Here is a 25203-nt window from a genome sequence, read left to right on the forward strand (position 1 = left end):
AGTAATGATGATTGTTTCAACACATGAACGATTATGGGACGTGCTCCACAGTTATTTAATTTTTATTACGAAAAACCTCCTTGTAGAATGGACTTACCACCATCTAGTGACAGAGTGGGTGATGTAAGGTAGCTAGTGCCAAATATTGAAGAAAATACATTTTGCTCAGTTTTGATTTGCTTTTTACAAGCTGAACCACTTCCTCTGTATGTAGAGGGTGATTCAAGGCACATCATTAGGACGATCACACGGTGCACACGAAGGCCCAGTGGGACGCTGCCGTGAACTTCCTAGAGGACGCCCTCTACGCTCGCATCAAGGAAGGTAGGTCTGGGCTGCACAGCTCAGTTGCTCTCATTTCACATACATCTAAATCATTTTGTAGTCAGGCTTGTAAAGTCAAAATGTGGTCTTAAGTGTTTTTCGTTCTCTGATTAGGAGTTGCACAGTTGTGCCTTATTTGCAATTAAATCAATGTCAGCCATTTGTGATTGGATCATAGATACCGATCTTTGTGTTGGTACTCTTCCAACCTGTTCCGTTTGTATACGACTGATGAGCTGTTGTACTTATTTTCGCAATGTTTTGTCGTAGTGAATCAGCTTATCTCTGATCTGCGAGGACCGGGTCTGCTTTCGCGTTGGGTGCATTGGACCAATCAAACGGATGAGCAGCGAAAACGAATCGCCGCAATCGACGAAATCCTTCCCATCCTTGCCTCACAACAGGTACTTCACCTCCTTTACGCTCATGTGTCTACATCTGGGAACTTTTTACAGTTCCACAGTTAGGTAAATATGAATATTATGCGATCCCCACTTTCTTTCCAAATGCAAGACTCCTTCTCTGTGAGTATTTGTGACTAAACGTTCACTGCTGTTCTTTAAGTGTTGCCACTCTTCCTTTTAGCAACCAAGCATTGAAATGTCCTCCGACGATGTCACCACAGTTCGGCGAAACTTGCAGGCCAAGAAATTCGCCGTCTCTAACAAATTCGTATGTTTAGTGCCTTTTTTGCAGTGCATTCGAACTTCCGGTGTGGTTTGACATCATTTTATCCAAAATTTTCCTAAACTTTCGGTGATGACCAGGTTTTTTTTCACTTGAAGTATAGCTTTCACCTAAATCACAACGATATAATAGTTTGTTGAAGTGCTTTATTATATGATATTTTCTATAACTTTTGCTTGATGGTATTACATACTTCGGTTACTCTTTATTTAAGATATAAATACCTTTATCCAAATAGTATTTTTCTTAGTAAAAAGCATGTTGCTTTCTGACCTTATATCAATGGTTGAAACTGAGGTGAGGTATGATTTTAGTAGTTACTCAGGTCCCCTCTTACCTGCGTTCAATGATTTGTTTCTATCACTCGCAGATTCGGAAAACCTACGCTCCCTTGGTAAAGCAAGTGAACCTGGCGCACGCCCTCGCGGCCTGTCAGTACTGCCGCCGGTGCTTCTACTTCTACCAGCAGGGCTTCATGGCTCTATTGGGTGAGGAGGAGGTCGATCAGCGCCTGGAATTAGACGGTGAGACCGAGGTGCTACCTTCGTCGAAAGCGCCGCCACCACCTCAGCCCTCCCCTCGGGTCGCCACTAGGGGTTCCGCCCGCGTCGCCAGCGAGGATGCCCGACAGCCACATACCTACATCGACGAAGAGGGCACCGCGAGCGAGGCGGAGAAAACCTTTGTCCCTTCCCCCGTCGCCGCCTCTTCGCCTTTCAATGACTACATTGATTGTCGCGACGTGGTGCTCTTCTCACGCATCCTTCGTATGATGGACGCATCCAGCAACTCGCTCAGACAACAACTGGTCAACGATGAAAGTGAGTAGTTTGTTTTCTTTGTTTCGTGATTTAAAGAAATTCATCTACCTCTCTCCTAATACCTTGTTTCCTCTAGAAAATTGAGCTTAAATGAAACCGCAAAAAAAAATTTATTCAAGGAAGCAAATTGCACTTTTTTAGATTTCGTGAATTGTGATCGCGTCTGTTTCTGTTAGTTTGAGGTGGCCTTGTAGCTTGGCACCCTGCCATTGCTGACACAGAAATGTGTAAAACGAGCTAAAGGCAGCTGTAGAATGCATGACGAGGGTGGTATCACGTTGTATTTTTGGATCACAATTTTTTCCAAGGCTTGGAAAAGAAGGCAGGGGAATTGGTGGTAAGGTCTTTAGTGACGAAACCACCACCAACTATGTCTCATCACTAAAGTAGTAATGACGTTTACTTCTATCAAATCACAATTTATAGTGGCTTTGCAAGTGATCTTGTACAATTAAGGCCCATCAAGTTTCAGGTCACTGCGCATTTTCGAAAAGTGTGGCGAATTCTCTCATTTCAAATTAATAAAACTGTTATTGCACATATCAGCTTGTATTTACTTACTCTAGTCAGGCGAATGGAGCAACAGGTGAAGATGGTGCTGAACGAGATATCAGAGGATCCTCTGCTTCTCAGCGTCCTCCTGACCGGCAAGCGTGTTCAACTGGCCGAGGACTTGAGTAAGCACTACTTACCTGTTGAAGGATAATTCAACCAATGAAGCTTTAAATCGACTCCTTTGCTGACAACCATGGGTTCTACTCCAAATGTCAGGCTACTCAAAGCATCAGAGTTAGATGAGTTTGTCATATCAATGCTCGCAACAATAACGTTATTCATTCCATTCATTCATTAAAAGTGAAATTAGGTGTTCTAATCGTCTTACCTAAACTGGAGTGTAGCACTTGCCCACAAACTAGATAAGGCACGATCGGTTAATAGTATGTGAGAAAGAACGATTGGATTCTGAACGCTCCCAATTTGAGCTCGCGGCGTCATCTAGTGGCCGCAACCATACTTCTTATGATTTTGTGCATGCAGTTTTTTGTCCTTTCAGAACGAACACGACACATTCAGGAAAAGTTGGAGGAGTTTATCGCTGCTCTCAACAACAGTGACTAAACGTACCTCTCTCCCCGTCTTTGTGAAGATTCAAGCAGTGCTCTGCTGTGATGATGCTCCATGTGAAGACTATGTACGGCTGTCTTAATGCAGAAGTTGCAGTTTCCAATCTTTTCCCCTTGTCTTCAGCCATTTACCTCCTAGCCCCGTCTCCTTACCTCGGTCTGTAGCTTTAATGTATACTTAGCTAAATAAAATGCAACTTTACGTTTGTTAACTGCTATTCTCCTCCCACTCAAAACTGAATGGTGATTCGCTTCGATTCAGCTTCGTGATCTAGTAAACCGCGCAGGTATTTTGAACCATGAATAAGCTGGACTGCATTCAGTCATTGGCGTTGTCATCTGCAGATCACTTGATTTCGTTTTACAGTGCCGTTAGTTGAACGTATCGATGGTAACTGACACTTTCAATCAGTATATGATCTCCAGGAAGGAGTGTTATATTTTGGCCCGCATCTTTTTTCCGCTTTTAGCTATTTGAAATGTACTCGAAGTAAGCCAGAGTAAAGCTCTTCAGTATTGTGGTCCTAAAGGGTGCAGTAAAATTTTCAGGCAAAAGTATGTGCTAACTACATCGGGAACACTGTCGGTCGGTGGAAAACTTGCCAGTCTTTTAACCCCAGTAGTTGATGGATATATGTCTGCTAAACTAGGGAATAGCACCTTTATTTTCCAGATAAATTAAGTGTCAATTGAAGATCTGTGCTGATGGGGTCTAGGCCATCGATGTTGGTGTTGTGCAATCGTAGCTTGGATGGTTAAACGGGGAATCTATTAGGCGTCGTCGGCTTATTGTTGGCGCTTCGGTTCACCACGTAGTTTTGCTTACATGGAACGGTTAAGGCGTCCACGATACCGCTAAGCCTGTAATGTGAGCATGTACTCTTTCTGTTCCTCAATTTCATTAAGACAGCTTGAATGTTGACTGGGCATTCGAATCCATTTCATAAGTGTTCCCTCAACTCTGCTCCTCGAACATACTGTTCAAATGGTGCCACGAAAACTGGACCACTTCTCCCATCAAAATGGGATTTGATTTGTTCTAAACCAAGAAATACAATTTGTACTTATGCAATTTTGAGAAGGTTCAGTGAGGTAACGATATACAAAGCCATCTTAATGTCATGGTCTCGATTGTTAGAATACGCCCTCACTAGTAATCTGTGTGAATAGAGTAGTCTACAAAGCTAGCGACTGTAATAAATGTTTCAAGTAACAATTAGAACTACAAAAGCATAGAGTTAACGCCTATGCATCGAATCGTCTGCACTCACCGACAGCAGTCATGCCAATGCCAAAGCACTCATGCCAACTTTAAATCAATACTTGCATTTGAAAGTCACGTGTCAAAGGAAGTGGAAACTTGAGGTTACCTTTTTGGCGTACGATCGTGAAGAAAATCCAGCATCTTGTAAATAGAATAGGCCTTACAACAGCCTTTCCAATATACATCGTGATAAACGGGGCATCTGTGAATGGACCGTTGGCTGGAGGTACATCAAATCGTGCTTCATTCGCCCAGTGCTAGACCACGAAGGGAAATACACTGGCTGAGCGCATAGTTGTCTAGCGGTGTTTGCTAAAAATTTTACCTCCTCAGTCGCCTAAATGTCCAGATTAACGGTAGATAAAATTCACGTTAAAAGTCTCCGTGCCTACTACGACGATAATACGGGAACAGAGGTAGAGGAGACTGATGCGATGCTCTACTACAAGACACAAACCTTCTATTGTAAGATCACAATTGAGCTGCCTACATGTACAGCGGACAAGGACTGGTCTGTGGGACTTGTACAAGCATGTGACTTTATGTACCTGGCGAACGATTATGGTGGCTTGGGCAACTCCTTGTGGGAGTTCCATCCCCTCAAAAGTGGTCTTCGGAAGGTGATCAACGACAGTGATGGGCGTCAGTATCCATTCTACAGTGTGAATCAAAGTCTCTACAATATTAAAAAGGGTATTGTCCGAAGAACAACTGTGAATCTCCAAATTAAAGACTACTTTCATCCTTCAGTGGTTTGGGAGCTTCCATACTCTAGAGGTGTGCATTTATCAGAAATAAATCGGAAGCAAAGGTTTTTCATCTGGTTGGTAGCCATCAAGTATGGCAAGAAGGCATGTGGCAAGGACGAAATACACATATTGAAGAAAATTCGGTGGGAGTACAACTTGCATATGGAAGTTGATCCGCACATGCCACTGGGGCAAAAGGTGCGGAAAATCTATGACGTACAAGACGGATCCATATTGATGTGTGATTCGAGTCGAAATCAGAAGCTTCCAGCTGCAGCCACTTATGCACCACACTGCAACGCAGCTCAGTCCCTCATATGGTATCCCAGGGATCCCCTTCGGCATTCAAGGATCCTGGTTCCCCCCAAGCAAATCATTGTACCTTGGGAAACTTGGGTGTCTGACATGCTCGGGCCTGCGGCTCGGATTCGCAGGCCGGTTGATGTGACCGAAATCTCGGAATCCGTCGTCTGTGCATAAACTGTCAGTGGGAGGAGAAGAGCTAAGTGCAATTTGATTCAATGACTACATTCTAATTACTTATTTCCATAGGATTTCTTTTAAGTACTACTTAGAAGCTTATTTTTGAGGTACATTTGAACTTCATTCTATTAATTATTTTGAGTTTGGTTCCAAGGGTTGCTTTGCACTTGCCTGCATTTCTGACTCAGACAACAAAACGATTTTGTGACTTCTACTTCTCCTTTCCTCCACCAAACTCCTCTCACTCTCTCCTCCCCTTTCTTCCATATGTCCGATTGTATCCAGCAGGAGAATGTTGCAACCTTTATACAACTGTCAACAAAACCTCAAGTCTCTTGATGGCTTTGGAAGTTTTTTACGCTGTCTATATCGCTGTTAAGACGGTTGAATCACCACAAAGCATTAGTGATGATTTGTACATGGCAGTGGACAACGCATAGTAAGGCTGAGGTTTGTGTTTCCACTCCACCTTTTTATGTCCGTTTGTGGTAACGTGCAAATTTCAAGGTCCTCCACAAAGCCCTAGTAAATTTCACGCAAAAGCCTTTCAAACGCCCCTGATGTCCAGAAATTTTGGTAACTTAAATGTAATTGAAAATAGAAAGACTTGTAAAACCCGATGTTCCTAACTAAGTTAATGCACAGAGTATATTACTCACAGGACACAACACTCACAGCAGTCCTTCAGCAAGCTCGACTTTAAGAAGTCACCCTATTTCAACAATATCGATATGCTAAGTTAATGATACTTAAAGCAAATTAGCTAATAAAACTGTAGGGAGTAAAATTAGTAAAATACTAAACGAATTCGTCGAATTAGGATAGCCAAGTAATAAAGATGCCTTGTTATAAAGCCTCTGTTGCACAAAACTATGCAGCATTCTATTAGTCAACCCTGGGTGATGAAGAAACCATGTTAATGTCGTTGCACAACGAGCCTTTGAGTTTTGTCATTTGGTACACTTAAACGGGAGACTTTATGTTAAGTTTCACAAATACTCGTAAATTGTGATAAATTGTAAAACGCACTTAGAATATATGTGTTCCCGCAAATAGGCTGGCTTTATTGCATATTATTTTAAAATAAGTAGATGGCAAGGTAATACATGAGACTAAATGTAGTTTGTGAGAGGTACATCAGACGATTTGCAAGCAATAACTGGGTTTGTCTATCAAATAAAGCATATAAAATATATGCAAATATAAAAAGAAATATTTGGATTCAACCTTGAAATCTGTTTAATATAATCAGTGTCCTAGCTCCAGTGAAACTGCACGCAATCAGATTTGCACTCTAGTTTTGCCATTTTAAGAAACTTCTAATATATCTTATGTCAGAACAACGCTACTCTAGTAAAAATACTCCTAAATCAACATTTGACGTTTATCTGTCGGAAGGTGATGCTTATTTCCGGAGGCGTCGATTTGTCAGCGCAATAAAAGCCTACTCACTTGTTAGTCAATAGGTTAACTCATCTTCTATAACAAGGCATTGCGACTCCGTCCAAACTGCGTCAGCTGTTTGATAAAAAGATCCAAATGCTTTATGCTTATTGCACGTCCTCGAGAAGGAATGGAGGACATAAAAGCCGCTTTAGCACTTGATCCCAGATCATATAAAGTAACTTTCAGTCAAAAGTTTATTTCATCACAAAGGCTATGCTACAAATGGCCGAAGTATTATATCAATCAACAGCATTTGAAAGTGCATTAGTGTATTTTTATCGTGGACAAAAAGTTCGACCAACTGCGAACGACTTTATTTTGGGTGTGACCAAATCAAAGTCCGCAATTATTAATGCGATTGGGGGTAAATCTCTTGATCTTTCTTGTGTTACAAATTAGGTAAATTACTTCAACTCTTGCATATTTTAGGAGGTTGGTCAGCGAAGGTAGATGCAATGCGTTTTTTTCCTAAACATATATCCTTAATTTAATGACTAATTACACAGTTAAACGATATATTTTTAGTTGGGTCACACCATTTAACTAATGCTACCCGATCTTATTAAACAAAAATCTTGTCATGTGCTTCCATATATTGGTGGAAGAGCCACTCAAAATCATTTTGTGTTGTTACAAACTTGTTATTTGTATATCTACCTGACTTTTTTAATGACTAGAGCCAAGGAAAGTGAAATTTGCTTTATCGGATGAGGCAAAGGATGGCATCAGAAATGTTAGTTTGCTTCATATGTAATTACTAACTAAAATGAGTGTATATCATCTACTCTACATTTCCTATAGCCATCTGAGGTACCTTTAAATGAACTGCCAAATGAACTATTGAATCTTACACATGAGTCGAAACTTTCGGACAAACATTTTCAGCAACTTAAACGATTGATGGGAAAGTCGTACGACGCTGTTCAACACTTTCAACAACTGTCAAATAGCGAAGGTATGCATCGAATTCTGATTACTTTCTAGAAAGAAGACTAAAGAGGTTACAAAATGGCCATCAATTCGGTGATAGGCGTCCTAATAGTAAATTGGGATTTGACTTTTTACTTTTACTGTTCTGTTCACTGCGCGAAGTTAAATAGTTACTTTTGTTGATTGCTCATTACCTGTTTCATTCAATGTTATTTTGAAGGCGATTTTATTGTTTACACTTTTATTAGACGATAGATCAAATACAGTAAAAAGCATTAGTCATTGCAGAAATGTTGCTTACGCAGGATCATTCTCCTTGGCTATGGTTTTGTTAGTACATACTTTTATTTTATAAATGTATTTTGGTTCGACAACTCCTTAACTTGTCACAATGTTTTTCCCAATTTATAAATTAGATGGCTGCATCAAAACCCCTTGGATATGATATCTATTTTCTTAACTTAAGTGAATATGCAAGAAGGAAGCTAAAAATAGACTTAATTTCTACGTGCATTTAAGGGTAATCTTCACAAATTTTTCAAAAAAGATGTAGTACTGTAGCCACAAGCTCCGCTTTACCTGAAATCTCTAGACTATGAACAGTGGCAATGGTGTTAGGAATCGGGAACATAGTAACACATATAAGAAATTAATTTTTCGTGCGTTTTGGTTATTCGGTAGCTAGTAATATGTCTCCAACAGTGTACCAAAACAAGTAGTGTTTTAAACCCAGTGGTCTTAAACTCAAATGCTTGAGACGTCCCTTCATATATCAAAGCAAGAATATGGCAGAGAACTTCTGCTAGTATTGGGTTAGGACCTCATGCGTTGCTATCATGAGGGGTTGGAGTTCGATTGAGCCACATAGAGTTCATTACTTGATTAAAAACCCTAAATAAGAACACTTTAGTGAAACAGTGCTAAAAGCTGTCATGTTTACTGTGTTATGGTAAAATGACTCCAGATTGTAAACAAAATTTATCTTTATTGTATTGGTGAGGATTTGGCTAGCACTTCGATTAACGATTTAGGGACGCAATGTGTTTGACATATTCCCAGCTATCTCATTCCTCGCAGTGGGTATCAATTTTTAGCACGTCTGTTGTTTTCCTTTCCCTGCTATTGTTGAGAGGGTTTTACACCAGTGAAATTTATCGTAAATGTAGTATTTTTTAACGTGCAGAGAGATATGAAATGTATTTGAAGAACTCTAAGGAAATAAGCCAACTTGCTGCCGAGGCGTACAGATATTTGGGTGTGAGGTCGGAGTTCTGGCGCCAACAGGAACCGATGTACAACCGAATTAGGAAATGTAGAAAAAAAACAAGCAGGAATGTATCGTCGAGGGATGATATGAACGCGCTTCAGCGACTCGTACACATGCTCCAGGACATCAGTGATGGTGACTTTCCTACTTTTAAGAGCTTTTACAGGGATCACCCATGCACCTAAAATAAGGCTTACTTAGGCTTACTTATGAATAACCGTGGATTTGTTTTCTCTACTGATAACCTGTCAAAAAATGAATGCGTATTTGGGGGCTAATTTTTCCTCATTCGTATTTAGCATAGGGCAATGCATTTCTGCTGCCATGTTTTTTAAGTTCAGTCCTATGATTGAACTAGTTCTTGAAATGGGGCAAATATTTAATTGTAAAAATATCAAAGGAGGCAGATGACCATCTTTCTCTACCTAGTGCAACGTGCGGGTGATCACGTCAAAGCCTTGCAACTCTGCGCAGCTCTTCGGGAGGACATGAAGGTTTTCAATCCAGACTTTGCGGCGCTAACCGAAGTTATGGCGGATCTCCACGCGTTTGAGGCCGTGTCAAACTTCCATTTACAAAATTACAAGGAGGCTCGAGATGGCTTCCTAGCACAGCTGGAGACATGCAGGAATGGGGATTTGCAGCATCACATACCGCGATGCTTGGAGAACCTTGGTCGAGCCTACGCCAAGCTTGAAAACTACCAAGCCGCTAAGGAGGTGTAAGCGCAGCCCACTGCTCACCTTAATTTTACCTAGTTTGCCTTCGATAAATTGGCTCAGTGACACCTTTAGAAAGGTAATTTAACAAAGCGTAGCTGTTTTGGGGACAAATTAATCAAGCAGGCTAAAAGGACTGGTAGAATTCAGTTATTCCTTTGGCAAGAATTTCTATCAGTTCACCAGGAGAATTAAATGTCTACGCATCATTTGTTGCACCAATGATAGCGAAGAAAACGGTTTATTAATATATCATTCTCTTTATCACTCCACCTACCTCTCAAAAGCGCCTTGTACTTCACGGCCCTCTTTCGATGAGTTTTACACCAGATCTCCGGTTTTTTACTCATGATTCGATGTAATCCTGATCGCACTACAACAAACATCTCACGCAAATATTCGTCTTTTAGGAAATAATTTATGACGTGTTATGTCTAAAAACCCACAAGTGGTATTATTCAGCGAGTGAAAGGGAATTATGAAGCTGATATTTGGAAGTACATTTTTACAGGTTTGCACGTAGACACACCACTTTAAACATCACGGGTTCCCTATTGGTTTGCAAGGGCTAGCATTGACACCCGGCTGCGTATGCTTGGAAAATGCCTCCACTTTTGCATTGCTTACTGCGTTAGTTGGCGAGTGTTCTCATGCCAGGTGGACTGAAAGACTTCAATACGAGACGACAGGCTCGGAGAAGTCCTGGCTTCACTTTGAGCTTGGACTATGCAACATGGAGCTGGGTGAATATGAGGAGGCTGTGATGAATGGTTTGGTCTGCAAGAAGGGGAGTGAACGAGCCTTTGATATGGACTGGGAATTGAGGGCCTGTGTCTTAATTGCACAGGCCCATTTGGCACTTAACAATCTTAATGAAGCGCAGACGTACTTCCAAAATGCACAGTATGCCGCCTACGTACGTGAGGCATTTAAAATTTTATAACCCTTTATTTTTACAAATAAGTGTTTGTTTTTCGGGCATTTTGTCTGTGAATGTTTAATCGTATGGGTTACAATGGTTAAGACTTTAAACAACCAGAAGTTGGAGGAGCTTTTGGTGGTGGCACTGGAGAAAGTAGAGGCGGCAATAGAGGAGAACGAGCGTAAAGCAGTGGAGGAGGAGTATGAGAGCTTTGGTAGGTCCTCCACACCAATTTTTCCTCTCAATTTGCCTTGTTAATCTAATACCGCGAAAGATCGCCCTAATAAACCTGAGCGTAGTCACATTTCATATTTCGTGATTTAAATAAATTAAGGACTTTACCAAAGCAAAAAGGAGAAGCCAACTTACATCATATCATTTACACTGTAATGCAAAAATTTCTTTTAAGCAAATGCATACTACCCACCTAACCAAGCTCGTCGACCCATGCTCTTTGCCATCGGAGCACAAAATCGCGGTTTGCTGTGTTACATGATTACTTCCCTACGCTTATGTTTACCGTTTCTTTGTTTTTTTGTACCAAAATTCGCTAATCATTCAAGTATAAAGGATTTCTGCTTGAATTTCTATTTTTTTAGGAATCAGTGATGAAGGTATGTTGAGATTTGTAAAAACTTACTTTTTCGACCAACTTTTCTTATTTGTTAAGTAATCGTCGATTTTCTCAAATGAGTGCGTATATTACTTAGCATGTCTTCATTTTTGCTAATGAGTCGGGGCAAGATTGTAGCCACGTAATTAATCCCCGCGGTTTGGGACCAAAGTTGTAACCTTTTTTTCTCCCAATTTTAGGATCTGAGGAAAAATCAAGTTAGTCAATAGTTTGTAATAAAAATCCACATTTGCGATGGAGAAAGGGCTAAGCATGCTGTTTCCCACTTGCAAACTTTTCGTACTCTACGATTTATTACAATTTGGGAATTAAGTAAAGTCTAAATCACACTTGCAAGAGATGTCGGTTCATGTAATTCGAAGTGTTTCACTTCAAAGTTGTTCCCATCATTGCCCCACGCGCATTGAGAGCTGCATGGTGCCATCGCGACTGGTCAGTCATTAGTTCCATCAGTGAATCACACGAAGATTGCAGGCGCTTTATTCGTAAATGTCCACTTCAGCTAAGTATCAAATTTGCAGCACAATTTTGTAACTCAAGTCGGTGATGCATATTCGCGTCAGGGACTCAAGTTACTGATATGATGCCAGTAGCGGAACATCTCACTGCTAAAAAGTTGTGGAAGAGAAGACGAACCTGTGTATTCACCACATGCATCGGTTTTTAAAACGCCAAATGTTACCTATCCAGCAGAGTTTTAATGACTGCCAATTAACAGGTTTTAGTGTCAACAATTACCTGATATGATCATTAGAAGGACAGAACACTTGTAGTTAGATCAAATGCTTAAAAAATTCCAAAATATTAGTTTGTCCGTAGAAATAAGTTCTAATAAAGAAATAGAATTAAAAACGGAAATGTGGTGATGGTAAGTGACCATCACGAGGTTTGGGCTTCACTCACCGTTGCAGAAATGTGGCATGATAATTGCAGCAGTTTGAGGAATGCCGTCTTAAATTCGTGTAAGCCAGTGAGGGAGAGAGGAGGTGTCTTCCCACAACAAGAGTGAGGTGGATTACCGCATACTTAATAATTTTCGCATTGCAGAAATGTAATTACCACTTATACATCCGGATGAATTACTAGGTCGTCACTCAACAGTAGAAAATTCGCCTTCTTTCTCACGCACCCATGAAATTGGTGATGAGGATGGCATCGGTAAAAAAACTGTTTATGTGATTTACTCGTTGTTGTTTTCTTTAATGTTGCGTCATGATTTGCGACTGGTTCGTAATGGAAATGAATTGTACGTGTGCGTTTTTAGATGCGGAAGAGGAGGACTGGGAGGATTTGCCAGGTGCGTGATTATGGAGTAAGGTTGATGGTTAAACGCATATCATGAAACCACTACGTCCTAGTAAAAGCACGAAGCACACCCTTTCTAGGCCTGTCAGAAAAAGGAATTAAATGAAATGAATGAATCGTGCTTACTCCGATGTGTACATGTGTCCTTCCATCACGTCCACTTCCAGCATCCCATGCATTCGACATGGCTCCTATCAGCTTACGCTAGCTGCTTACATCAAATGCTGTCACAGGTAGATGGGTTAAGTTTAAAACGAACAGATGGATGTTTTGAGTCTGGAAACATCCACATTTTTCTGCATTGAGAGCAGCACAGTTTTAGTAGAACCATGAACCACCCGGGCCGTGATTGTCAATTCACCTCTGAGATCCTGCCAGCTGACCTGCCAATGGAGTTCTTTTAAGGACTTCATTCTCAGCCAACGATTTATAATTTCATTTGTGATTCCACTACTCTGTAAGTTCTACACAGGACACATTAATATATATGACCATTCCATATCATTTTTAGATTACTTACAGTCTTCAGGTAAGCCAAAATGTTTACATGTCTAAGTATTAGGCTTAAAAAATTCCTTTGCGTTTATTGATTCCTCTTGATTTGACTATCAGCAGAGGATAAAAATTCCTTTACTTATTTGCACTTCCGACCTACGAGAACACCCTCCCCCCCACAACAAAACTTATCCTTGTAGTTGCAATTCCATGAAAAGTCGTGTCGGTGGGAGTAAACATAGGACGTGGAGACACTTTGTTGGGTCTTATTAAACGCGCTTTTTTATGGTGCTATCTGCTTAAGTAAAAAACACTGTTTTCTCTCAACTACAGTTTATAAATTCCCTACTTACAGTAAATCGCTTATTGGGTGCAAAATTATATCACCTAACACTTCCTCTCCTGCATTCAGTCGTAAAAATCTTTTTGATATTTTATAACTGCCTCTCCGTAGTCTGTGACTTGATGTCATATAATCGTCCCAGGATGACAAACAGTTCCTTTTTATCTCACTAGCTCTTTTAATTATTTTGCCTAAGAAGCACTATAACATCGCCTAGGCCTTTACTCACTAGCTTGATTACTTCATAAACATTTCAAATACATGGAATTGTCATGAGGAGTAAGTGATTCGACCATCATTAGCCGCGCAGTCAGTTGGGGATATTTTAAAGGAAGACCATGTGGAGTTGTTGTAGAGTGCCAATTTCGTCAGTCTTTCCCATTTACTTTGTAGAATCAACGCTGCCGAGGCAGAACAGGAGCGGACAAGAATCAAATCTATAACTTTATCTGCATATTTTGCACCGCATTTAGGTCCTGCAACCACGCTTCTTTGCACTAAATTTCATTTATCATTATGGGAAATAAAGAACTTCTAATTACTCCGCAACTATTGCATATCTTTTCATAAAGTGCCGCCAACTGGTGTCTCGGAGGGGATGTTTTCAATTTTTACATAAGACGTTAAAATACCTACATTGCAGGAACTCTTTTCTTATGCTGTTTACTCTGTATAGAATAATAACAGTGGTTGTGGGAAGATAGGAAACCTTCTATTTACCATAAGAGCTTACCAGTCCCTACAGTCTTAAAGGTATGCCTCATCACTCAACTTACACAGAGTCTTTTTGATTCCATGCGAGAAGATATGCATTCATTTTGGACTGCATTTTTCTCCAAGAGGTACAGGAACTCGCTCGACCACATTTCGGATTGGTTCAGAAAGGTTAGCTGCCAAAACATTAGCAGCTAAGTCTCTATCAAATTCACCAGGTACCCGTGGGTAGGTAAATGCATTGCTTCCTGTAATTCAGTGGAGTGGATGTTGAAACTATTCTTACAATCTACTGCCTCACTATTTCAGCATTTCCTGGTCATGATCCTGGCATCCCATCCTCTGCTCCGATCTGATCACGGGTCCACGAGATCACCCGCCTGGAGCCAATAGGCGCAGCGTGAGTTTCCGCCTTTGATTGGCTCGTTTTGACGGCGCGCTCATCTTACAGTCCGCTGGTAGTGAGGCGGGCTATCGCGTAAACGCACTATTCGAAGGGCTCATTCCGCTACATAATGTGCTTCAAATCTCTTTTCACTGTAAGTGTATCACATAGCTAGAATTTTGTCTTTTTGCACCGTTCGCTTTTTCTTTTTGCAACGCATCGCCCTCCCAACTATGAAATTGCACTTCGCTTTTACCACACAATCTCCCCATAAGAGTAGGCTTAATAATGTTTGAATAGCACAACTTGGAATGTAAGGCCATTTTAAAAGCTCGCATTTTAATACGTATCAGCATCTACCACTCCCACGGCTATATGAGTGGCTTCCATAAACACCCCTTCTCTCTTGCAATTTGACGATCGCTAAGTATTTCAATGTTTCATTTATGCTCAAAATTGGTCCACTTCGTGCAAATGAGGAAGGCTAATGCGTATCTGCTTCTTATTACCCACATTTCAAGCAGCGATTTTGATAACTTGCAAGTTTTGTGGAATTTTACTTTCCCCATGGATTGTATGTCCCTGAGTTGAATACGTAAATGAAAGGTGCTCTAGCATGCTTATTCAATGGATTGTGCTTCTCAACATTTGAAACCAAAGCAACACAAGATATTCCTTGGAAGCACTGCTGTGATTGCCACGGTATTCTGCTCTCACTACAACACTGACCTAATGTGGGTGTGGGATCTTGCACCACCACTTGGCATAAATCACATGAATTCTGACTCAATTCCAATTTCGTTGGTCAAGTCAGCCCTCCTTATACGTGGGCACGTGGCCTTATCACCGCTGCTGAGTCGCAATTGCTGTGTAGATGTTCCACTTCAGAGCTTGGTTGCACCGTTGAAACGACTCACAGCTGGTCTCAATTCACCTCACTTGGTGCCTGTAGAGAAACATGGTCGAGATCATTATGATATCACACATCATCAACAGCACTGTGACACTGTATTGAGGTACGATTTGTTTGGAATCAGTATGAAACCACTACTTGGTTATCGTGGAGTTATTTCAAGGCCATTGAAGGTCCCTTAAATTCACTACTACTTTATTTGATCTCGACTGAATTTAACACATTACCAATGCAGTGGTCTTTTATAATGATAAGTAGTGACGACTGTGTTTGGTTAGTCTTTTTGAAGAAACTGATAAACACAAGGAGACTTATCATGACCATGGCGTTGGAATGGAAACTTGATATTCCCACACTAACACATATCTCCGATAGGGAAACACAAACAAAGTAGACGATCGCATAACACTAGCTCGAATTACGACTCGACGCACGGTCAATGAACCGGCACAATGCTGTAAGGCAGGCAACAGATCCACTTAGTTGTCCATTAGTTGCCATTTTTTGCAGATCAGGATCAATCTATTTATACTTCGACAAGATCAGAAATAAACGGGAATTCACTCAGGATCACATGTTATAATCTAGCTTTATTTTTGCGGTTCATACACTTTTTGACAGCTACATTTTCATCTCCGCCTATCCAGCCAGTAAGTGGAACCTCAGTCTCGAACAGAATAAAAAAAAAACGAGGTGCAATTTTGTGTTTCCTCGTTATTTCATGTACCTTTTTTAAATATGCAGTTTACGTAATTGACAGATAAAGGCTTGTGTCAGTGGCGTTTCTGCCTCTTTTCGAAACCACACCTCGGCATTCTTACTTGTGCTGCGCGTCACTTAAATCCGCACACCCACAACAGGTAGTTAATTTAGTCTAACGATTCCGCCGTAGGAAAACACAAGCGAATTCACAAAACGCTTCTTTGAGCTCCTGTTTAGGCTGACTTTAGCTGGAGAAGCAAAAAGGGTGGAAGCCGCTATGATTGCGTTGAGACAAAGCAGTCAGTGTCATTTGAAGCCTTCAAGCACGTATGTTTTTTTAATTTTCGGTGAGTCAAAAGAGGAAGCAAACAATCTTTCAAGCGGGACAACATAAAATGTACACTAAAAAACACCAATTCTTATAATCAGCACCGAAGTGATTAGAATGCCTCTTCATCAGTACCAACGTCAAGTTCATTGGGAAATCTCAATGCATGTTTGCTTAATTGTTTCCTGGCAGTGTCTTTGCCGGTGCATCTCGCGGAGAAGCTCAAATAAGCGGCGACTGGGTTACGGTTATCACCGCAGTTGTTTTCGTGCTATCGTGGACCAGATGCCCTATGTGCGACGGGCGCCCGGACCTACCTACGTGGCCTCCTAATGATGCAGTGAAGAAGGGAGGATCCTCCCTCCTACCACCCTCCGACTCCCCTCGCCTTCACCCACCTCCACTTCGACGTTCCCTGTTGCCGCCACTGCTTCCGGAGCATTTTGCCTTGTGTGGCTGTGACCTGCAATCCTGCTGTGCTATACTATATTACCATTTTTTATACCTTTCCTTTTTTCAATTAAATTACCTTTCATGTTTACCCTCTCTCGTTTGTATTTATTACCGACGGTGAATCAATGAGCCCATAGCCGTAAGTTAATTTGTATCTGGTTCAGCCTTAAAGCTGAATTTGGTGGTACAATATAGATAGAGGAGCAAGTTCACTTTAAAATGTATTCCAAATGAATTTATAACGAAATTTTCAATACGCGCTGTGGCTGCTCGTATCGTGTTGATTTTTCCTAATGAGACAAAGGTATCTGGGACTTTTACTGCAAATTTAATCACTTTTAGACGGAATTTTATGTGATTGTTCAGGCGTGTCTACTTGTCAATCTTCTACTTACAAGTGAATGTCCCGCTGGTATTATTGGGTTTCAGCATATTTCATTACCGCGTTCAGGACTACATGGCATTATTTTCCAAAAGGCCACCACATTCTTGGTTCAAGGAATTTGTGGAATTAATATGTATTTTAAATTGGAATTATTCGTATGATTGTGGGAAGATGACGACTATTTTTGCTTACCTAATTTCATCTGGCTTCATAAAGCTACTAGTAATTTGATAGAGAAAACATCAAATCATGAAACACTTTTGCCCCTTGTCTATTACTTCTATTGTAGTATTCTGAGACTTCCCTGAAGATAAAGAAGACATAAAACTCGGGTAGAATAAGGTATTGTTGACGCAAAGAAGGGCTGGGCGACTACCGCATGGCTTAGTGGCCAGGCCGCCCGGTAGAAGTACAGAAGCGAAGCTTTAAATGCCCTCGAAACCAAAAACGAAGAGTTACTTATACTATCAGAGCATAACACAATGTCATGAAATCTTGAATTCTCAATTTTGCTCCAAAATTTACCGGAAAACCTTTGTGATCCTTCGATAAATGGAAACTGCGAGTTTCCAAAATGTCTACTAAATTCTCCTCACCAATATCCTTGCAGCACCCGCAATACGGTCTAAAAAGGATCAGAAATTATGATGATAGGGGCAATACCTAGTTGAAGGTTGATTTACGAAACCGCCGTCATCTTAAATTCCATTAAAAATATTTCTTTAGCTTAAATCTGGCTCCTAAAATTTATTTTTTTACTCGTTTCAGATTATTTAACGGAAAACAGGCTCTTTTCCCACTCTAAAGGCTGGTTTTTTAAGAGAAGATTTACAGATCAGCTGTTCTCCAGGTTGACGGAATTTTCCTGTTTCTCAATTTAATTTTGAATGCTTATAAGACGACGTTTACTCATGGCGGCCAGTCACCAGTATTCTCAGGGTGCTCCGTCTTCGGTTCACACCAAATCTCGCCTTCACCGAACGCTAGATTGCCTACTTTTCCTCTCGTTTAACGGGGAGCAAAGTGCCCTACCTCAAAAGCAGTCTGTATACTGACTAGATGGATTTCGTAACTCCCATGGCTCATCAACAGCCAGTTCTCCTTACCTGCGATCAGTATAAATAAAATAACCAAATCAAAGTATGAAGGTGCTTTTTTTTTCTTTGTTCGGGTACATTTAAGATGATTTCATGTAGCCTAGAGTTCATCTTTTTTGCGGTACGTTTGCTTATCATATTTTGGTAAAATAGTATCACTCACATAAACAAATCCTTCCAAGTTCGATTGAGATCGCATGGATTGAACTATTTTTTGCTTCAAGTCAGGAATCATAAACTGACCCCACAAAATTAGTCGACAGGTATTAGTGCTTGGGGAATGCTTTTAGACCGTAAAATGAAAAATTGGTGGGTTTAGCATAATTTTAGTGGCTTTGTTTTCAGTTACTACCTAGAGCATGTGAATTTACTGTTCATAAAAGCTGAAGCTCCTTTTATTTTCTGTGAAAACAATGAGAGCCCTGCCACTCTTTCATCAATTTTCCCCTTGTTTAAGTCACTTTCGGAAACAAGACAGTTATAATGAAGGCATTCAACTCTTAATCTGCCAACAGGACCGTAGTTGCGGCTTATACACAACTAGGCACTATTCTGCAAAATATTCATTATAAAACCCTCAAAAAAGCTATTGTTTCGGTACAGAAAGCATTCTGAAAATCAGTTGTTTAATCCGATATCACCACAATTGTTTTAAAAATGCGTAGTGTTTAGTTGGAATTAGAAATAGGTGGCAAAATCCAAATCTGCACCCTGAACATCGAGTGGACTAGAACTGCGATATTTATGCAGCGATACGATTGGGGGGAGTTTATCCATATCGACGCAAGTGTAGAGGTGAGCGATATCACGAGTATCAAGGGGGTAAGGCCCATTTTTGCCAATGTACTTCACCTGCCAACACGGGAGTCACTGCCCGCACTTTTGCCCATGTCGTCGGACTCGCTCGCGTACGATGGTGAGGCTGGTTGACACGCAGGAAGGCACGCGTGGTTGTACTGAGTGAGGAGGGAAAGGAATTGCCTCGACTTCACCTTGAGCCTGTTGCGACTCGCACACCCGCAAGAGCTCATCTCCACGTAAATTATGCAATTCACTCGCAAACACTAAACATTGGAATGGCAGTAGCCCTGGCACACAGTCACACAGACCGTATTCTGTGCAGCGCACCTCCACAAACCGGTGAATCACTTGCCTCCTCTTTCTTGTGCGTGCGCGCGTGGGTGCGGACGTGGGTGCCTCTTTGGATCCAAAATGCAAATTCACCAGTCGCCCCTGAACTCCTGCTTACATATGTGCGAGGTCGACTTGAGCATGCTTAAAACCGGTCGTGACCCCCTCTTGGAGCTGTGCAATTTCAATACAACCTTGGATTTAAACAGATGCAGTTGAGACATTCATCGGATTGAATGCGCTAACCTCATGACAAAGTTGTACACCTCTTCCCTGAAACAATAGTGCCTCCATATTGGGTACCTAACATTGATATTTGAAATGTTTCATTCTATTTACTTCATCGCGAAAGACCTCGTGAGGTAAGCTAAGTAAGTTTACTTTGAGTATAGATATTCTTATACTTGCGTGGTCTTGTTTCAGAAGATTCCTGCATCGTTTTTCCGGTTTCTTTTTACGCTATGTTACACTTACGTCAAATAAAGTTTATAGGAATATTCTTAAGCCATGATCAATTGCCTTGAAGACCGGGACCATCGGCTAAAAAGGAATTTAGAATAATTATGATGATCCTTATCAAGTGTGGTCCAGTGGCACTCCGAAAACCATGCTAACAATACTAACTCGTAAAGATAAAAAAATTCAATATCACTAAATGAATTTTAATGATATTTTCTGCTTTTTGATAGGAAAAACCTATCCATGAATGGAAAATCTACTGTAATATACGTCGCTGATGCGGTAACAGTCTAGAGAAATTGTGGATTCGATGGCGCTTGAGCGAGACTGTCAGTTCTCAAGCCTCTCCGTACATTCCAGTACCATGGATTCGGGCAATAAATTTGGTGTAACAAATTGCGCATGGGACAACTTCCTCTCATCGAACTACAAAGGGCTCATATTTATACGTTTTAAAATGGGATCGGGTGGCTACTGACGCGCTAAAATAAATATTTTTGCAATGTAATTTACTAACAGCATCGGCACTGCAAAAGTTGGCTCAGAAGCATTACAATGTGGCTGCCGAAGTGTAACAAGAACGTGTTGGAGGGCGTCGACGTATCGCCTTGTCTGTGTAGATATGGCTGCCGCCTAGACAAAGAGGCCAAAATATAGGTCGAACAAGGTTGGCTTGCCTCTTGTCTAGTTGATAGACTTTTGAGAACGTCTGTGACGGACTTAAAATTGATCATAGTGAGAATTGAAGCGATCCGGTGGTCTTCGCTATTCTGCTAAGCAAATGCAACGAAAATGTGTTGCTTACACTCACCTTGCGTGCGGTGTTACTGCCACCGGAGTATTGGGTTCAACGAAAGCGTCTCCAATTAATGACAGGATGAAGAAGCGGAGGGCCGCTCATATGTAGTGTGCTTCAATCAGAATGCGTGAATCGACTAACCGCCATCTGCTGACCATTAGATACTTTCAGAACCCCGCATGCATGCATGCATGCATGTCCAAAGTAGTTGCACTTCTTTTATTGCTTGTCTCAAATAACTAACGTGACGCTTTTGGTGTGCTTAGCGCATGATGGCATCTCGACAGTCATCTGACCAGTGGTATGTAAACTAACATTGCAGGCAGTTATTTAGTCCTTTGAATCATTAGGGTTCGAATAGAGCTGTCAAGCATTTTTACTACTCGTGACTGTTTGATTACACGTGCCTCTTACTTAAGGTTCGCTGAGAAGAAAGTGAGCAGTTAAATGTGCATATTACCTGAAACTATGAATATGGATATCCTGGTAAGCAAAAATTGAGCTCTCAAAAGTGTTAATCTTCGATAAAAGTATTCAATGTTTTGCAAACTCTCATAAGAACCTATTTGTTTAGAGTGTGCTATCACTCGCTGCTAAAGTACCATTGTTTTTTACTCAAGTATGTTAGTGGGTAACTTTGAAAGGGAATAATTTTTATGTTCTACTTCGGGAATTATCTCATCATCTAGAATTAAAATTACAGACCATTTTATCGGAAATACCATCCCAGTTCTAATCTTTTGCTTTCAACACCATAAAGTTCTGCTTCACGAGTGCTCAGTTAACCCGAGCAGTCACTGTGCACGCAATCGGTCCTTTTGGCCACCCTCAGAAAATCTTGGTGTGGCCCTAGCAACACTGTTGTTACGTATGTGTGTTTCCGTACTCCTTGGTCATCCGTCCACAGCACCAGCATTTCTGGAGGGTGTTAAGTTACCTGACCTAATGTGACCTTGATTTACTGTTCTGATGACACTGGTTCATGTGCATTGTTCTACTTCTTCAGAGCATTGTGTTTTGGCCTACAGGAGTAACGTAAGCTCTGCCTTCGTTCCTTGATGGCACCCACGATTCATTGCAATGTCTTAGTTGTTTAACTCCGTTCCCCATCTTTCTTTTTTTAGAAAATCATTGACTATAACGGTCTGGTCAGTCATGCCAGGGGTACTCCTCATCTAAAAGTTAACGTGTTTAAATGTTTCATCGTCTTTCGATTGATGATACTCTGTGGAGTGATCGTGCAGCCTCAGCTGCCACCAAAAATGCTTGAGTTTGATTAATTTTCCCTTGGGTCTGTCATCGCAGACAATTTGTGAGAACATAGCCAACTCACGAAGGTGGCTAGCTTTACTAGCATTTCGTAATTTGTTCTGTGTAGAATCTGTAAGAGATTTTATATGGGTTAAATTTGTCACCGTCTCCGAAGCCATTCCACGTTCGTAAAAACTTATTTGCTTTTGGTTAAATTGACTCTTCTCAGTATATTTAATTATTGGGAGATGTGCGTTGCATGAAGAATGCAGACCGCAATGTAGGGCCCTCCTCATCAACATCCATGCAATGTTCATAAGTTCATTTAAACTGTCATTCTTCAGTGAAATGCACGAGCAGATACTAAGTGAGTACCCTTAAAAAGCAGATCATGTGCCTCTTTCGCTGGGAGGCAAGCCGCCGTCCCCACGATGTGCGGTAAATCTCACCTCACAAAGCAGGGTGCTGACTTGTCACACCTGACACCTACCCATACCCCAAGCACAAACGTGTACGAATGGCCTCTTAAGTAGGAAAACCCTCTCGCATAGCTGCACTTTTCTCTTGAGATGGAGTCTGTGAATGTTCTCCTCAAATCCACGCAACCAAGTTTCATGTGAAATGCTGAAGCTTAGTTGGTTCCACTAGCAGATAAATCTATTTTCAATTGTCAATGCGCTCCGTGCTCACTGCGACTAACTGGGAGTAGCACATTTTCATAGGATCATCAGCTCCTCACAAAATGGATTCCACATTTTATTATTCCGTAAATAGTAAACAATAACGCCACTGTCAACTCAGAGATAACTTAAATGTTGTTATTTGGTGTGGTTTCTCGGATGGCATTTTAGAATTTGAAACCATTTACACTGTATGGACTCAAATTAATACTACTGTAAATTTCTAACTCAGTAATTACAAAAAGCACTTTCGCCTATGCTTTCAATACGCTGCAAAGTAACGGAGGACCTTCACCACTCTCTTTTACTGACCAACTATATTTTTTATTAGGATAGGATACATGTAAAGCATTCTGTTTGTATGTCAATGTTTCGAACAAGATTTGTGATAATCCTCCTACGCTAGGGAAGAGAACCATCCTAGGTCAAGGTTGGTGGAGGGGTTTATGGTACGGGACTCTATTTGACCCTCTTTCTACCTAGTACATCGCATAATGTTGACACGTTCAAAACATTGCTACATTCACAGTTGCAGTGTGCTTTGTGACTTCGGTAACATGATTTAACGTGCAATCAGCATTCAAGCATATGGTTATGTCACTTTACAAACACATTCTCATTTCTTAGTTGTAAATTTCCATTCCATGCTCAACTTGTTTGGAGGAGATGCATACTCTATACTGCAACACTTGACAGCCCTTTTGATTCTTTTATCACAGTATGTGTGTGCTTTAAACAGTATAGCAAATAAATAATTTGTTTTAAGTCCATTTAGATGAATCTTCACATTTGATCAATGTTAGAATATCACCGTAAAATACATTCAACCAAGTCTAAAATTGGGCATTCGTGCCGATTATTGTGCCTTCATTGCTGATAGGCAAACCTGCTCGAATCAACTGGTTTATTCTAATGTATGTTCTACACCCCTCCTATCCCCCGCCCTCAATACTGCTTCGTCGGTGTACAAAATTTCGCTGTCATTGTATCCGGTTCGCAACTGTCACACATTCGACCGCGTGCCTCATTCCGGCCTTCGACGTGGTCATTCAATCAATTACATGATAGTTTGCACTTGTCAAAATGAGGTTTAAATATTGTCCAAAGATATGGAAGGAGCATTTAATAATCGTATGCTCACCAACAAAAACTGTTTTCTTATGAAAAATTCATTGGAATAATTCATTTTTTGTTTAAGCCTCTCGTTCAGTTGACGCATTTAGACTGAATCAGAGAGATCGTAAGCGTCTGTTGAATTTTTTTGACGTCTTAATTAAAGTTTCGCGTTTGTATCACAGTCCTAAGATAGGTAAGCACACTAAGAGCCGTCAGTTTTGTTAATACGGTGCTTTTTCATTAATGTCATCTGAATTTGAAGATGGATAGAGTTTATTTGAGTGCCTTGGAAGCAAATTGCATTCCTTCTCAGTGTAACACGAATGGAATATGGTGTGTGGATGGAACGACTCCAAAGTCGACATATGCCTAAGTTAAAAGCACCGGCTATCACTCGAAAACCGCTGCCATAAAGATAACTCTAATTGTCCCATTTTCAGCCACGGTGGTAGGTAGGACACGGAATTTCAAGTTTAATGCAACTAGAATGTGTTTATGGTCAGTCCATTGGCTGCTTCATTTTTGATTGCAGCATTTTAGACCCACCGACAAAAAATTTAGTGCTTCTAGGTTGTACTTATACTCCAGGTTAAGCAAACTGTCGCATAAGTCGTTAGACAAATTCCCATTTTGACTTGCCCACTCCCGATGCGTAGGGTGGGTTAACGCCTTCAGAGTGACTGCTGTCTGCTAATAAAATTTCGTTATTTACTTTCTGCTGTCAAGTGAACCAAAATACTCCCGATTTGAGATGTGGCAGGTAATTATGTATGAGTAACAGGGTTCTGAGGGAGTTTGCTGTTTATTTTACCAGATGGTGGTTCGATAAAGTGAATGACATCTACCATCACCACGCAAATGTGAGTATATTCTTTTGATTTTGATGTTATAAGTGTCAAATTTTTATAATCGTATGCATAATTCAAACTGGTTTTATTTTTATATGTTTGAATTCGATTCGAAGACTGCACAATGGAGTAGCCTTGACGGCCTAATAAGGTCTAATGCTCTGCATCATTCAGTTTAAACTCATTTTTTTTAAATAAGGTCAAAAAATTTAAACATTGTCTTCTGTGCAGTCCTCCCTTAACTACTAGCATTGTCTGAAGTTGATTTACTTGTTAAAATGTACGTTTGTGACAAAAGACCAAAACACCGCCACGTCTGGGTTGCCATTTCTTGTGTGAGCTTCTGATAAACTATCAACAACTGGTGCTTGAAAGACGCTGCACTTCTTCAGCATGACACCTCACAATGTGATGTAAATAAATACTGAG

General features: G+C 40.8%; 2 protein-coding genes across 2 annotated transcripts in view; both read left to right on the plus strand. All coding sequences in view use genetic code 11, as the record gives it.

The window, feature by feature from the left end:
• EGR_05321 (Dynamin-like protein) overlaps window positions 1-2951 on the plus strand; it is a gene marked incomplete at both ends in the record, with an annotated part of 6964 nt that extends 4013 nt beyond the window's left edge. Inside the window, 6 exons of the mRNA XM_024494570.1 lie at window positions 240-324; window positions 595-728; window positions 910-996; window positions 1382-1832; window positions 2399-2509; window positions 2887-2951. Coding sequence (XP_024351041.1) covers window positions 240-324; window positions 595-728; window positions 910-996; window positions 1382-1832; window positions 2399-2509; window positions 2887-2951 — 933 coding nt within the window. The remainder of the gene's footprint in view (window positions 1-239; window positions 325-594; window positions 729-909; window positions 997-1381; window positions 1833-2398; window positions 2510-2886) is intronic.
• Window positions 2952-4561: 1610 nt separating this feature from the next.
• On the plus strand, window positions 4562-18380 carry EGR_05322 (Tetratricopeptide repeat protein 25; the record flags this gene model as incomplete). The annotated part of the gene is made up of 13 exons (XM_024494571.1): window positions 4562-5437; window positions 6942-7073; window positions 7109-7262; window positions 7576-7631; window positions 7700-7853; window positions 9012-9230; window positions 9525-9816; window positions 10472-10730; window positions 10839-10950; window positions 12635-12667; window positions 14395-14455; window positions 16748-17013; window positions 18292-18380. The coding sequence occupies 13 exons, from the start codon at window positions 4562-4564 to the stop codon at window positions 18378-18380; spliced, it is 2703 nt and encodes a 900-aa protein (XP_024351042.1).
• Window positions 18381-25203: the final 6823 nt, after the last annotated feature.

The sequence above is a fragment of the Echinococcus granulosus genome (genome assembly GCF_000524195.1).
Source record: "Echinococcus granulosus chromosome Unknown EG_S00038, whole genome shotgun sequence".
Lineage (NCBI taxonomy): Eukaryota > Metazoa > Platyhelminthes > Cestoda > Cyclophyllidea > Taeniidae > Echinococcus > Echinococcus granulosus.